The 13,457-nt window shown below is 52.5% G+C and overlaps 2 protein-coding genes across 2 annotated transcripts in view; both read left to right on the top strand.

Annotated features, from left to right (window-relative positions):
- Positions 1-9,797, top strand: part of XPR1 (xenotropic and polytropic retrovirus receptor 1) — a 119,089-nt gene extending 109,292 nt beyond the window's left edge. The window contains exons 13-15 of the mRNA XM_026084681.1: positions 347-486; positions 1,338-1,559; positions 3,233-9,797. Coding sequence (XP_025940466.1) covers positions 347-486; positions 1,338-1,559; positions 3,233-3,293 — 423 coding nt within the window. The 3' untranslated portion in view covers positions 3,294-9,797. The remainder of the gene's footprint in view (positions 1-346; positions 487-1,337; positions 1,560-3,232) is intronic.
- Positions 9,798-12,037: 2,240 nt separating this feature from the next.
- KIAA1614 (KIAA1614 ortholog) overlaps positions 12,038-13,457 on the top strand; it is a 5,997-nt gene continuing 4,577 nt past the window's right edge. The window contains exon 1 of the mRNA XM_026084653.1: positions 12,038-12,113. Within this exon, the coding sequence (XP_025940438.1) occupies positions 12,038-12,113 (76 nt within the window). The remainder of the gene's footprint in view (positions 12,114-13,457) is intronic.

Genomic DNA, 13,457 nt, shown 5'->3' on the forward strand with positions numbered 1-13,457 from the left:
TTCTAAACAGTAGAACGTACTATCATGTTTCTTCCAAGTTCATAGGTATGTGAGTGTGTGGGAAATGCTGAAGGTTTGCAATGAATTTGGGGCTTATTAGAATCTTTTCTCCAGGAATGGAAAGTATAGGGAAAGGAAGAACTGTTATTGCATCTTCCTTGCACAGAGCCTGCAGACCCTGACTGTGCAGCTAATCTGGGATTTAACTTCCTAGCTTTCAAGTGTTCAGAAATTAACTTAAAAGTTTAAGTGTACCAGCCTGCCGCCTCTTGAAGGCCTGAGCCAATCTGTCTTCTGTGTAGAACCTGTAAGTTGACCTGTGCTGTTTGTCTGTCTTGTTCTTCAGGCATACTACTATTGTGCCATTGTAGAGGACGTGATCCTGCGCTTTGCCTGGACAATCCAGATCTCCCTCACTTCCATGCAAATCTTTCCGTATGCTGGGGACATAATTTCCACTGTCTTTGCCCCACTTGAGGTTTTCCGGTAAGGCTGCTTGGCTGAACAGTTCATTTCTATTTTACATTTTTATTACCTGTATAACATCAGCACAGTGGGAAGTGCTTTGTTTCTTGGACACAGAAGCTACAGGTCCTTGAAAGACTAGGTCTTACAGAAACATTTAATCCAAACAGTGTGCTGACTGATGAAGGCTCTACAGTGCCTCGCAGGAATGTGGGGCTGGGTCCTTTATGCTGTGCTTCTTGTTTTCTATAAACCTAGACCTAATCTTGAGTTTTGTTATTACTRAATTTCTCCTTAAAATTACCTTATTGGTAGAAGCAGTTGAAATTTCACTTGATGCTGCATTTACAATTTTTCTCAACTCCCTGCTGCTTTTCTAAATACTAATTTGGATTCTGCATCATTGCTTTTGGTCCTGTAAGGTTTCAGTGCACTTTGTGCATTTGTACTCTAGCTGGAGCCTCCCCCAGCATCTTGAGTTGAATAACGACTTCAAGCTGAACCTCACTCATATATGTGGTGAAGGTTGCCGTATACTTTTCCTTTCACTTGTAATGCTTGGCTACCTCCGTGCTATCCAGACAAGGGTGATGATCACTGTTAGGACAATGAATAAGCCTGCCACATCTGCTGTTTTCCAGAGAATTTGGTCYGCCTCTGATGGGAAGATGTTGTAGCAGGTGCTGCTGTTAGTCACTTGCTGTTTCTTTCCATCCTGGCTGTGTGTTCCCCAGAGGCAGTCTGTGATCAGTGAGAAAGTCAGTGGTATCTGGGTGACTGTACCAGTGCTCTGCCAAACATGGACGATGCCTGTAAAAGTGGAAGTGAACTGATGAATTTCACTTTTTTTTTTTTTTTTCCCCCCTATCTAGACGATTTGTGTGGAACTTCTTCCGGCTGGAGAACGAGCACCTAAACAACTGTGGTGAGTTCCGTGCCGTGCGGGACATCTCTGTGGCACCGCTCAACGCTGATGATCAGACACTCTTGGAGCAGATGATGGACCAGGAAGATGGTGTCCGAAACCGCCAGAAAAACAAACAGTGGAAGCGCAGCCAAAGCGTGTCCTTGCGCAGACCTCGTCTTGCTTCRCAGTATGTTTTGCCTGTCCTCTAGTGCAGCAAACCAAATCACGTGTTAGGCTGCCTGTTGTTAATGTAAGGTGGCCATATAAGGCTTTGAAGTACTGGATAGCCATGCTAAGACCTCAGCTGAAATAGTCCTTCAAAGGAAGGACAGGTCCAATTAGTAAGTAAATATGCCTCTGCTGCAGGGTTCATGCATCTTTTACATCACCTTTGGGTCTTCCATAACCATTGAGAAAGGGAGTTCCCCAGGGGAGGACCTTTCTTGCAAAAACAGCTTGTAGCAGTTACCAGAGGTGATGTATCCACACCTCTTGGTTCTCTTCAGCCAGCCACTCCCAGACTTCAGACTGCCCCAAGATCTCAAATATCATTTGGTTAAGATTTCATAACTCAGATCTCAGACCCTTTCCTCTCCCAAGTCTAAACCCATGTAGATATTCTTTCCACTCCCACCCCACCCCAAATTCTTGCACCCTAAACTTTTCCCCATATTGCATCCCAGCCCCTGAACCTGTTGACTTCTATATCTTCATTGCTCTAAGTGCCACAGGGTGCTCCAGTGTCCAAGCACCACTTTTTCTCCTGCAGCACTGCTCCTGAGCCCTGCCCCTTGGTGAAGAGGCAAACTTGGGCTCCCCTGGGTTAAAGAAGCACAGCATGTAAAGAGCGTTGTGCAATCACTGCAGCACATCTCCCTGTTTCATCACTGCCTGGGAGGAGCAAGTGGGAGGAAAAGGAGGCAGTAGCTGTCACACAAAGGATGTGCTCTGKTCGGAGCCGCAGCCTTGGGCCCTGCTTGTCTTATCCGTGTTGGCTCAGAGTAAATGTGTAATTCTTTGTGTGGCTGTTAGAAACTAAAWAACTTTCTGCAGAGGGGATGTGGACAAAGGCCATGTAGAATTCCCTAAGACATCTCATGTCCTCTCTCTCCAGTTTCTTTCCATGCCCCAAAGGTGGGATGGTAGAGGGGAGAGAAAGGAGTGGGACAGCCTGAKTTCTGCAAAAGGGTGCAGTCCACCTAGCCAGGATCCATACCAAACAGAAGCCAAAACCTGTGTTGTCTGTTCCTCATGTTGCTACTGGAATAAGGAACCTGGTGTGGTTTCCGAGGCATGATGCCACGCTATTTTGCTCCATCAGCCCTAGCCGAGCTGTGGTCAACCATGGAGGCTGATTTAAATAAAAAGATTTAAGGCTCCATTTATCCCCGAGACATACAATGAACCGAGACGTGTTGAGCACGTTATTAAATAAGCTGCCGCACCTTTGCATAGCACAGTGACAGATTGAACAGGGACATTCGCTTTGATTTGCAGTGTCTGCTGTGAGGGTTTTATGGACTCCTGTGCCAGCAAGTGGATGGATGCAGCCGGCAGCACCGGAACGTTTCCCCTGTCCCTTGTCGGCACAGCCCGGCAGAGGGCATTGTGTGTGCGCAGAAAGCAGCCTGCGTGGTGCCGGGAGGGTGACAGGGAGAGAGATGCAAAGGGACGGCTGGTGCATGTCTGTACRGCTCTTCTATTCCCAGTGAGAACAGGGGAGTGCGAAACGATTCCAGTAGCCTGCTTATTCCCTGTCTGTGTACGAAAGATTTGCAAGTGCAATGCGGTTTTGTTATCTGCGTGTAGTAACGGGGTTTTCTTCTCCGAGTGAGTGCTCTTTGTTTTCTTTTTTTCCAGGTCCAAGGCTCGTGACACTAAGGTATTGATAGAGGACACAGACGATGAAGCAAACACATGAAACGGCCACAGTCTCTTATTCCGCATCCCTTATTTTCTCGTTCTATTCCCCTCTTCCCCAAGTAACCCAATCTCTGGTACAGTTCCAGCTGAAAACAGGAGAAAACACTGAACATGTTTTCCGAGCTCTTCCAGACCGGATCCTATGGACTCCAACAAGCTCACTGTGTTTTGTTTCTTTTCTTCTGGGTTAATTTTGATTTTCTATTTTAAAAAATAAAATATTTTACTTCATTTTGCCAATCAAGAGGACAGTTCAGGAAAGAAGGATTGTTTACAGTCTCAACAAGGACATACAAATCTATCTGGATGAAGAAGCATCATAGGGACTCCCTAATGGGACAGTGCCGAGACCATACTCGGTTTCTGCTTGGCCCGGTTTTGACTGGTTGAAACCGGACTTAGGTTTTTAAATCTGATTTTTTTGTTTTTTTGTTTTTTTGTTTTTTTCCTTCATATCCAGCGCTGAGGCACTGGCTGCACTTGCAGGGAAAGTGCACTTAGAGCAGTATCTTCATTCATGAAGCTACTTTTTAATTTGATGTAACTTTTCTTATAATTTTTTGGAAATATGATGTATCTGTTGCATATAGTTTTCACATTATTTATGAAACTTAACAACCATATGAGAGTGATTTTGAGTCCTGTGCAATGAAGGTTGTAACGGTAAAACAAAGCCGGGAATGTAGATCTAGATCTCTAGGGTTATGGGGTTATGCCCTGCAAATACCCCTCTCGTGAGACAACTTGCACCCGTTTACCTTTTATCTCTTACTTTCTTTTCAATTTTATTTTAAACCAAAGTTTCTCTTTCTAATTTTTAGTTGCTGCTGCTGCTTCAGACGCCTGGGCATATCTCATATGCCAGTTCATCCCCAACTTTCCATGCAGCTGTGTAAAAGTAGTGCAAATGATCCTAAAACCTTTTTAAAAGAGAGCTAGGTCCTACCAATAGCACAAACAGCTAGGCAAACTTAGGATTGAGAACTTCATTGTCCAGATCAAAAGCTGTTTTTCGAAGCCTTAATATCCACTGGATAAAGCAAGGGCACGATCCATCGCGTGCCAAGCAGGGAGCTTTTCTGGCATTCTCCTGCAGCTCCGTACAGCAAAAGCGAAGTGGGGTGAGGTGAGGACAAGATCTTTCCTGTGGGCAGGGTGGGGAATTTAGCAGGCTTTGGGTCAGGGGTGGTTGTGCTTCGGGGAGCTGCTGTGGAGCAAGGAAAGGACTGTGTTGTACCCGCCTGACAGGGAAATTGAAGTTGAAATAAAAGGAAGGTCCCCTCATGATATCTGTTTTGCCCAACTTTGGCAAAACGATTTCTGTCAGGCGTTGTCCCAGCATGCTTTCCCTTGGCTTGGTTGCCATTTATGTCCTTTGCCCAGTCTTATCACCCCACTTTAGAAAGCGTGATCCTACTGAGCAGACTCAGGTAAAGGGCATCTGTATTGCTGAGCAGGTTATGTAGGAACAGTGATGATAGCTTGATACTGGTCTCTTGTCCCTTAGATGAAGAAACATGCCTGGGGCGGCTGTGCTGCACCGCTGCAGGCTGTGTGTGCGCAGGGTCCCAGGGCTCATTCGCATCGTGTGACGTGCCTGCCCTGCTCTTGCACAGCCTGGTGTCGGTGCCTGAGGGAAGCTCCTCACTTCCCTTGGGACCTGTGTCCAGCCCAGAGCTGAATTTCACAGCCCAGACTGCTGAAGTTTGTCATGTTGGTATGGGCATGGTCCCCGGGACTGCAGCTCTCCTTCCTTATTAACCACCTCTCCTTGTGTCCCAGCTCTTTGGCAGCTGTCGCCAGCCACACGTAGCTACTGTTAGGACTGCAAGTGAGAGTTGAAACTCTTTAAGTAGGATCCCTGTGTTGATGTCTGTCCATGGACTTGTGTCTAGTTTCGACAAAGGGATGGTAGAAGTCCCTGCTCGGCTGCTGTTCAGTTGTTTTTTTCATTAGCTAATAGCATGGTTTCTCACATGACTGGTGCATTGCATTTTCTCAGTTTGCCTGCTGTGCCTCTTGCCCAGAGGAACTGAAGAAGGAAACTTAGTTCTATTCATTTAGTTTTAAAAGGATTAAAATAACTTAAGTGGTAGTGAACCAGTGCCCCTTGACAGAACAAGGGCAACATTGCAAAATTGTAACTACCTACACTTCTGTGACATGCTCTAAACTTACCAAGAAGCTCTGATGGACCTGCCAGGAAATGCCTCTGCTCTGTCATTGATCTGCTGACTGTGATTGATTGTGTCATTACGGTGGAGTAGATGATGTGCGTGTCGTGTCGCGTCGCTCCTCCTGTGCGGCTTGCTGCCGTTTCGGCCTCGGGCCGCTCCGAYGGGAGGCAGTCTGAACAATGGAGGCTGGCGGGGAGTTCGGCTCTTCGTCCTTTCGGTGCCCGGGAGTCTGGCTTCCCAGATTGAGCTCCCCGAGGTCTATTGTTCATGCTAAACGGAGGTTCCTGTTCATATGGAAGCGGAGTCTGGGATATAAAGCCCCTTAAAATATTTCRTTTTTTTCCACTGGCATTGCAGCAACGGTTGCAGTGTTCAAACCTTTCATAGGTGTGCGGAGAACGGAGCGCGCTCTGACGCGGAAGCTAACTGATAGGGTATTTCCAGCAAACAAGACCTGTTGGAGAATAGTGAAGCCATACGTACCTATGGGTATTTTAAGAGGAGGGTAGCCACACCAAGGGGAGCAATCCAAAAAAAACCCAACTGTTGTTGCTTAAGCAAGTGGTGCATTATAAAAAGAAATGGAGCTTACTGGTAATTCTTCCTGTCAGAGGGAATGAAAAAAATACTTTGGAGCTTGGTACAGAGAGCAGTTTTAAAGTGACACAAACCCACTAGGAATTCTCTGCCTTCCTGAGCTCAGCTGGGGAGAGCTGGGCAAGTTTAGGTGTCCTGCTTCTCACGTTGGTGAGCGGTAGTGCAGGATCTTACGGTTTGATCCCTAACCTGAAAGGAAGGATCAAGTTGCAAATAATTAAATTCTTATTCTCTAGTTTAGCAAATCCTTCTGGAAAGCAAGAATTCCATCTGTCCATCTGCTGCTTTGACCTTTCCTCTTCCCTGCTCTGCTCTTTCCCTTCCCTCTTTTTTCTGTCTTTGCTGCCAGAAAAAAATAAGAAAAAGGGGAGGAGATGTGCTACAGCTAGCAAATGTTATCTCCTAAAATAAAACATTGTCCCTCTTGGCAGTGAAGATGCTCTCTCTGAGGAAAGTAGCCTGAATTCCTGGAAGCATGGCTTTAAAAGAAACCCATTTCCCTGGCGCTGCATGTGTGTATTCCCTACCTACCAGAGATTTCTGAGAAATTAGGAGTGCAGATTCCTCCCAAGAGTTAGCACTAAAAACAGGATGGCTCTGAGTGTGTGATAACATCTGGCCAATAAAAGGAGATATAATAAAGCAGAGCAGATGGCGATAGAAAATTGGCCCTTCGCTCCTTGTGAGCGATCTGCAAAACAAGAGTGAGAGAAGATGGTAGTCCTAGGACAGCTTAATTTCATGAGTGGGCTTTGCAAATGGAACTGAAATGGGTATTTGAAAACACTGCCGGAGGGAGAAAAACAGGGTGACAATCCGGAAGGGGAGGGGGGAGCAGAGCAAAAAGGAGCTGGGCTGCTTTTTCCAGTGCTGTAGATGTTGGGACATTGCTAGAAAACCGGTCTTTACTTCTGAAAGTAGAAGCTGAGACAATTGTGTGATCTGGCTGGCAAAGCAGCACGTCCTCTCAGCCGTTGAGTTCTCCCACTCGCTGTGACTTGGTAGGACTGAGGCTTGTCAGGGGTTGCGGTTTGTGCTCAGCTCTGAGGGGAGCGGAGGCCCCTCTTGTCTGGTCAAAGGCCTTATGGATGTTCCCATCGAAAGGGAGGAGATGCCACGATATGACCAGTGACTACTGAAGATGGCCAGCATCCTTAGATGAACTCATTTCTCCATGCTTGTTCCCCAGTGCTTTCCATCCTTCCTGGTCTCCCAAGGATTTTCAGGGGGCAGGAGGTTAGGATTTGGGGGTTGCGGATTGTGATTTGCAGCATCCAGAGTTTATCTGCTAGCTGGAGTTCCCTACGTTGCCTCCAGCTCCCCCCGCTTTCTGTGGCTTTGGGACTGCATCACCAGCAAATAGTCATCAAAAAACATGTCTACCCCCTGCTTTGCAGAAGGGGATGCCTTGGTCTGTGGATGAATTCTTCTGAAAGGAGCAACGAAGCGCAAGGGCTGGAGGGGAGAATGACACCTTAGTCATAGGGCAGGTTTTGGCTTTACAGAACCGGATTTGGCAAGCAAGGGTAGAAATTGGGTCAACCTATGTTGGGCTCCTTCTGTCAGCCTGAACCGCTGATTTCCTACCACATCTTAGAAATGTATTTGAGGCATTCATGGCTGTAGTCTGTGTGTATCAAATAAGCTCCTACCTCTCAAATCCAGGTGTGTTCCCAAAAAGTCAAATGTTGCCTGTCTTACGCCTCCCCCTGCCCTTCTCCCGGCCGTTCTTGTTTTGTCAGCGTCTTTGCCCTTGCCGTTTTTCTGAAGATAATGACACAGATGGTGTGTGGAGAAGACAGGCAGCAGCTTTCAGCACAAAACCATGGGGGGAAAAAAAATCTCTTGTGGAGCAGCGAGTTTGATGCTTTCTCTAGGAAATGGAAGCTGCTCGTACTTCCCTGGTTGTTTTCTCTTGAACTGCTTATTCTGACTATCGCTGCTGCTTCCCAAGGGCCAAAAAGAACTGGGTCTCCCACCCCTTTCCTTCGCTCCTGCCTGCCAGGCTCGAAGCTCCTCCTGCAAGTCCCTCGGAGGAGCCCTCCTCCGGCTGGACCTCCCCGCTGAAGGGGAGAAGAACGCACCGGGCTTCGTGGCACGGCCGGGCAGCAGCATTTGCCACCGGGACTCGGCCGCCGTGGCTGTGTGCGCGCATGCAGGGAAGAGGTGAGGAGGGAAAGTGCAGTCCTGGTTCAGGTCAGGAGATAAGTCACTGGGATTTTACTGCAGATCTTCTGAGAAGCAGTGGAGGTGGCAAAGTGTTCCAACTTTGTGTTTTGAACACCCGAGTAAATTTGGCCTTATCCTGTAAGGATGCTGCTGGGTACTTCTTGCTTTGGCACTAGTGTGCGCCCCAGGCCTTTGCAGAGCGGGTGGTTTGTGGCCCTGACATTAGCCATCATGTTTAGAAATGCCTCTGGGGTTTGGTGGCTTGCTGTGCCTGCCTGGAGGGCAGGTGGGTGGCTTGGCTCCAGTGTTGGAAGCACAAAACCAGTTTTGCTTGAGAAGCTGAGCTCAAGTGCTGCATCCCAGCCCTGTGTCCTCCCTTCTCTTTTCCACGGTTCTGATTTGCACTCACAGGGGGAAGAAAATCTTCTGCCTTAAACATTTTTAATTTTTATTTTTATTCCAGAAGGCTATTGGATTGTTTAGTCTCCTTGGAAGGGGCTGGGGCTCCTAGGGAAGGTCATTACAGTAACTCTCACCAGTCATAGTTGGTCTCAGTGGTTATTTAATGAAACTTTGCCTCCCTTACATGATGCCATCCACCTGACCCAAATACTGCACTTTGGGACAAAGGTATGAGCTGCCACCACTGTGGGCTTAAACTAGCGTGTCATCGTACCCTGGGGGCCTCAGTCTCTGCTGCAACGTCATGGGAAAATCACTGGAGCTGCAAGAGAAGTGCCGGTTTGGGGGAAGGGGAGAAGAGGAAAGGGCCTTGGGTACTGGCAAAATTTGGGTAGCGGTGCCCCAGGCCTGTTGCCCATGGGAATCGGAGGCTGCGCTGGCCTGGGTGCGCCTTGCGCGGTCCTGGTGAGGTGGAGGCGAGAGGCGCCCACCAGACACACTGTGGCGTGAAGTCCCCTCAAGCTCTTGCAACCAAGTTGTGAACTCTTTGCTCCAGACGGTGAATTTGGGAGCCTGTTAGCATTTGTGACCATCTTACTATCCTGTAGATCCTCCTATCAAATGAACAGTGTTTGGAAGGGGCCTGGGGTGGAAATGCATTTGCCTCTTCTGAAATTTCCCCCTTGTCCCACTGCCATCTTCCTCTCCCCCTCTCCCCGCTGTGTTGGTCTAAATGATTATCCTATGAAGCCCTGAACTGTAGATGTCAAAAGTAATTATGGAATGTGATTAGTCCTCTGTGGGTGCTTTCTTTCTTTCCTCCTTCTTTCTCTTTTGCTATCCCCTTCTCCACTCTTCTTTTTGGCTAAGTGGAAAAGGTGAGGACAAAGAATTGCCGCTTGCTTGGACTCATGATGTATCTGTGACTGCGCTATTAGCTGTCTCCTCTTTCCTTCCCAAATGGATATAATTTTTGAAGTGTGGAATACCCTTCTTGATAAGTAGGTTAAAAAAAAATGCACAATGTGATACTGTTTCATAGTTTCTAGGTGGTTGTATAAAGCAAAGTTACTGTGATTGTGTTTTTAAAAGGAAAAAGTGATTGGTTACTAAATCTGTCCTTTTTTCATTATTACAAGCTCTTTGTTTTCCAATGATCTGATGGCTCTTTTGTCACCAGTCTGCGTGTCTTTTTTTCCCCTCCCTCTAGAGTCATGCCAGCTTAATTTTTGAGCTCAGACACTGCTGTCTGGTTTATTCAAGAGGCTGCGTGCATGCACCCAACTGTGGCAGGGCTGAGTTGGGGCAGGAGGCGCACGTCATTTCTGACTCTTTTAAAGAGCAGATCTTGAAGGTGGTGAAGCCTCGAAGCATGGCCCAAACCTGCTGTAAGTGGGTGTTCAAAACTCCTGTGGCTTGTGGGGGGTAAAGGAGCAGCCACTGGCTGGTCCCACCTGGAAAGTAGCAGAAAAGGCTGGGAACTGCCACAAACGYGTACTTCTGATTGCAGCGGCCCCCAGCAGCCCAGGAGCTCTGTGGCTGTACAATTCGGGAGCGCTTTCTGGCGTCACTCGGCTGTCGGGAGCTGGTTGGTTCGCGCTGGTCAGTACTCCAGACCTCGGGAACTGTCTCCTGTCCCTGCTCGTGGCCGTTTCCAGCACCGCCACTGAGACGGGCTGCGTGGTGCCGGGCTGTGGTCTGGCTCCGGGGGATGCGGCGGCCCGGCTGCCCTCCGTGCCGTGTCTGTGCTGGCTGTGCCGGTGCTGCTGCTCGTGGAGGAGGGAGGAAGGAGAAGGGCCGGTGCTGGCRCCCGTGCTGGCGTTCGTGGAAGGCTCCCTGGACCTGGCGGTGATGCCACCCCACCTCTGCGTCGTCATCCCTCGGGGGCTCTTGGCTCAGAGCGCTGTGAATCGGAGCGCTTCTGCTGCTGCGGGGACACGCGCACGTGCCCGCAGTTTTGTGCTCACCAGCAAGGCGTTTGCTTTTAACGCGCCTTTAAAGGCTGGGAGGGGAAAGGGAAGAGGCGGTAGCAGCTACGCCAGCACCGGCAGCGAAGGCCCTGGCCACAGCCGAACCGGGCTTGTGCCCGAATAAGCCTGAAAAGTTCAAAACGGAAGAAGGATTTCTGTTTGGGTGYGGGGAGCTATTCTCAGCCGTTGTACTCACGAAGGGGCGCAAACGGCCCGCTTCGTGGTGCGAGGCTTTGGGGGAGCTGTCTGGAACGGAAGCAAGAGGCCGTAGGAGGGTTTCTCCTGGCTGGCCGGGTTAAGGCCGGGCGGGCGATCGGCTGCCGGAGGGGGCGATGCAGGGGGAGATCTCGGGCACAGACTGCTCTGTACCTCCAAAAAGGTCTCGGTCCTCAGGGGGGGGAGCCTTTGGCGGCCCGTCTCGACCAGCTCTGGTTCGAGGGGTTGTCTTCACCCGCTAGGGGCGAGGGGGGGCCGGCAGCCCAGCCCTGCGTTGTTTGGGGCCTGTGTTTTCATTTTGTTCTGTTAAATCCCTTCATCGTCTCTTGCAATCAATCTTCCTCCAGAARAGAGCCAGTGCCTTGAAATTAATCCTGGCCTGTTCCCGCTCGTGTCCGTCAGCGGCTTGCCGGGGCGTTTCGCCTCCGCACCCAGCGCTCTCCCCGCGCCGCCCTGGTTGTGTGGCACCCGGGATGTCCTTGCTTTGGCCYCTCACTGGGAGACTTGCCCCCGACTTGGGCATTTAAATCCTTGCTTSTCCTCACCCTTGCCCGCCCCAGGCAGACCTTGTGGGCCTAAAACATCCCTTAGGCGACGCTACAGCAAGGCGCTCGTCCCAGCCTGCGGAAAGCCGCCGTTTTCCTGCCGTACGAGAGCCCTGCTGCACTGCGTCTCCTGACCCGCTGCGGCTCCGCAGCAAGTGCCGTGCCGTGCTGGGGTGGGACGGGACAGGACGGGACGGGAGGGCTCAGCCCGCGCTGGCCCGCGGACGTCGCTGTCCCACTGTGCACCCCAGGGCAGGATTCCCATGCCCGCTCCGATGGCACCCGGGAGCGCTGGCCCCGAGGGAGCCGCGGTGAGTTGTGCTGGGAGCGAGGGTCAGTGCTCGCAGGCTCCCGTCGGTCGACTCTCAATCCAGCTTTGTGCCCATGTGGGAAGAGCCCACGGGAATGAAACCACGGGTGCTTCTGCAGCCGTGATGGGATTTGGGAGGCCGGGCCAGCACTGGAAATGGAAATGCCCCTTCTGCGGGCAGCCCGCGGGCCAGGGCCAGTGGCCGCACCAGCCTCCGGGGCCGCTCGGGCGCGGGAGGAGGTTTTAAGAAGATGCGGGTGATTTCTTACTGCTCGTGCTGGCGGGGCCAGGCGCGGCCGGAGCCGGGGGGATTAGAACAATTTCATAATCCTGGTGATTTCCTTTTCGTCGGGATTATGAAACCAATCACGAATATCAAAAGCTGCAGCTTAAACCGGCGGCGGGGCCGCAGCTGCCCGTGGCTCCGGCAGGGTGAGGCCGCGGCACCCGTGTCTGCTGCAGCGCATCATCGCCTCCCGSCCCAGCCCCGGCGCGGCGGCCGCTCTGCAGCCCGAGAGCGCCCAGGTAAGCCGGACCGGGCCGCCCGCCGCCCCGCCGGAGCTGGGGGGCGCGTGTGCGCGGGGCCAGGCCGGGACGTGCCCCACAGCTGCTTCGGGGGTGGATAACGCACAAGAGCGCAAAAGGCTCAGCTCCGGCGTGGCTCCGTGCAGCTCCGTTCCAGCCTGCTTCCAGCCTGGCCTCGCAGCGGCATCCCGCGGGGCATGGGGATTTTGGGGAGGGCCGTGCTGTTTGGGGCCCTGAGTCCCGGCGTTGCTCGGAGGAGCCGGGCGGGCGGATGGCTCCCGCACCCCTCCCTCCCGGCCCCGCTCGCCTCCCGAATCGCGGCCCAAACAAAGGACATTCCTGACGGCCGGCCAAGGCGCCGAGGGCTGCTGCCCGCGCCACGCTCGGGGTGTAGGGTTACGCCGGGGCGCGCGGCCCCCGGCCCCCTGCCGCCTCCGGGGCCCCGGTGACCCTCCTCCGGCCGCCCCGGAGCTGGCGGGGAGGGGGCGAGGGGGAGCGGGTTTGCGTTTTGCATGGTTTGTGCTGGTTTTGGTCGGGTGCCCGGGTATTCGGCGTCGCAGACGCGCTTCGCCCTGCAGCTGGATTGCAGGAGCCGCCGAGGAGGAGGAGGAGGAGGGAAGGAGGGAGGGAGGGAGGGCTGCGAGGGAGCCCAGCCAAGCGCCGGAGCCCTGGCGCGGCTGAAGGGGCCGCGATTTGCTGGTTTGTGCCTTTTTTTTTTTTTTTTTTTTTTTTTTGCCTGCTTCCTTCCCCTCTTCCGCCTTTTTTTTTTTTGCCTGCTTCCTTCCCCTCTTCCGCCTTCCTCTCCCTCTTCCCGGCCTGTTTGGGATGCTCTGCTCCGGCCCCCGGGGAGGGCAGCGGGGTAAGGAAACCCCTCGCCTGCCGCCCGCGCGGCCTGGCCAGGGCGGCTGCGCTGCCGCCGGCTGCCGGCTCGGCCCCGAGGGCCGTGGGGATCCCGCTGGGAGACGGGGCGTCCCAGGGCCGTGGGGCAGGCAACACCTCCATCCCCTGCTGGAGCCACCCGGGAGAACCGGGATGCTCCGGGGGGCCGGGCGCTGCGGGGCGGCAGCGGGGACAAGGCAGCCGTGGGTTTGGGCTTCTCCGGCCGGTTTCTCCCCGCCGGCGGGGTGCCACGTTCCCACTTGCTTGCATCCCTCCCTCCCTCCTTCCCTCCCCCTGCGGGAAGCGGATCCCACCCTCCGGCACGTCTTCTCCCCGCAGGGCGCCCCGGCATGGAGGGGGGCTCGCCCGGCG

This window comes from Apteryx rowi, unplaced genomic scaffold (assembly GCF_003343035.1).
Source record: "Apteryx rowi isolate R43461 unplaced genomic scaffold, aptRow1 scaffold_65, whole genome shotgun sequence".
NCBI lineage: Eukaryota > Metazoa > Chordata > Aves > Apterygiformes > Apterygidae > Apteryx > Apteryx rowi.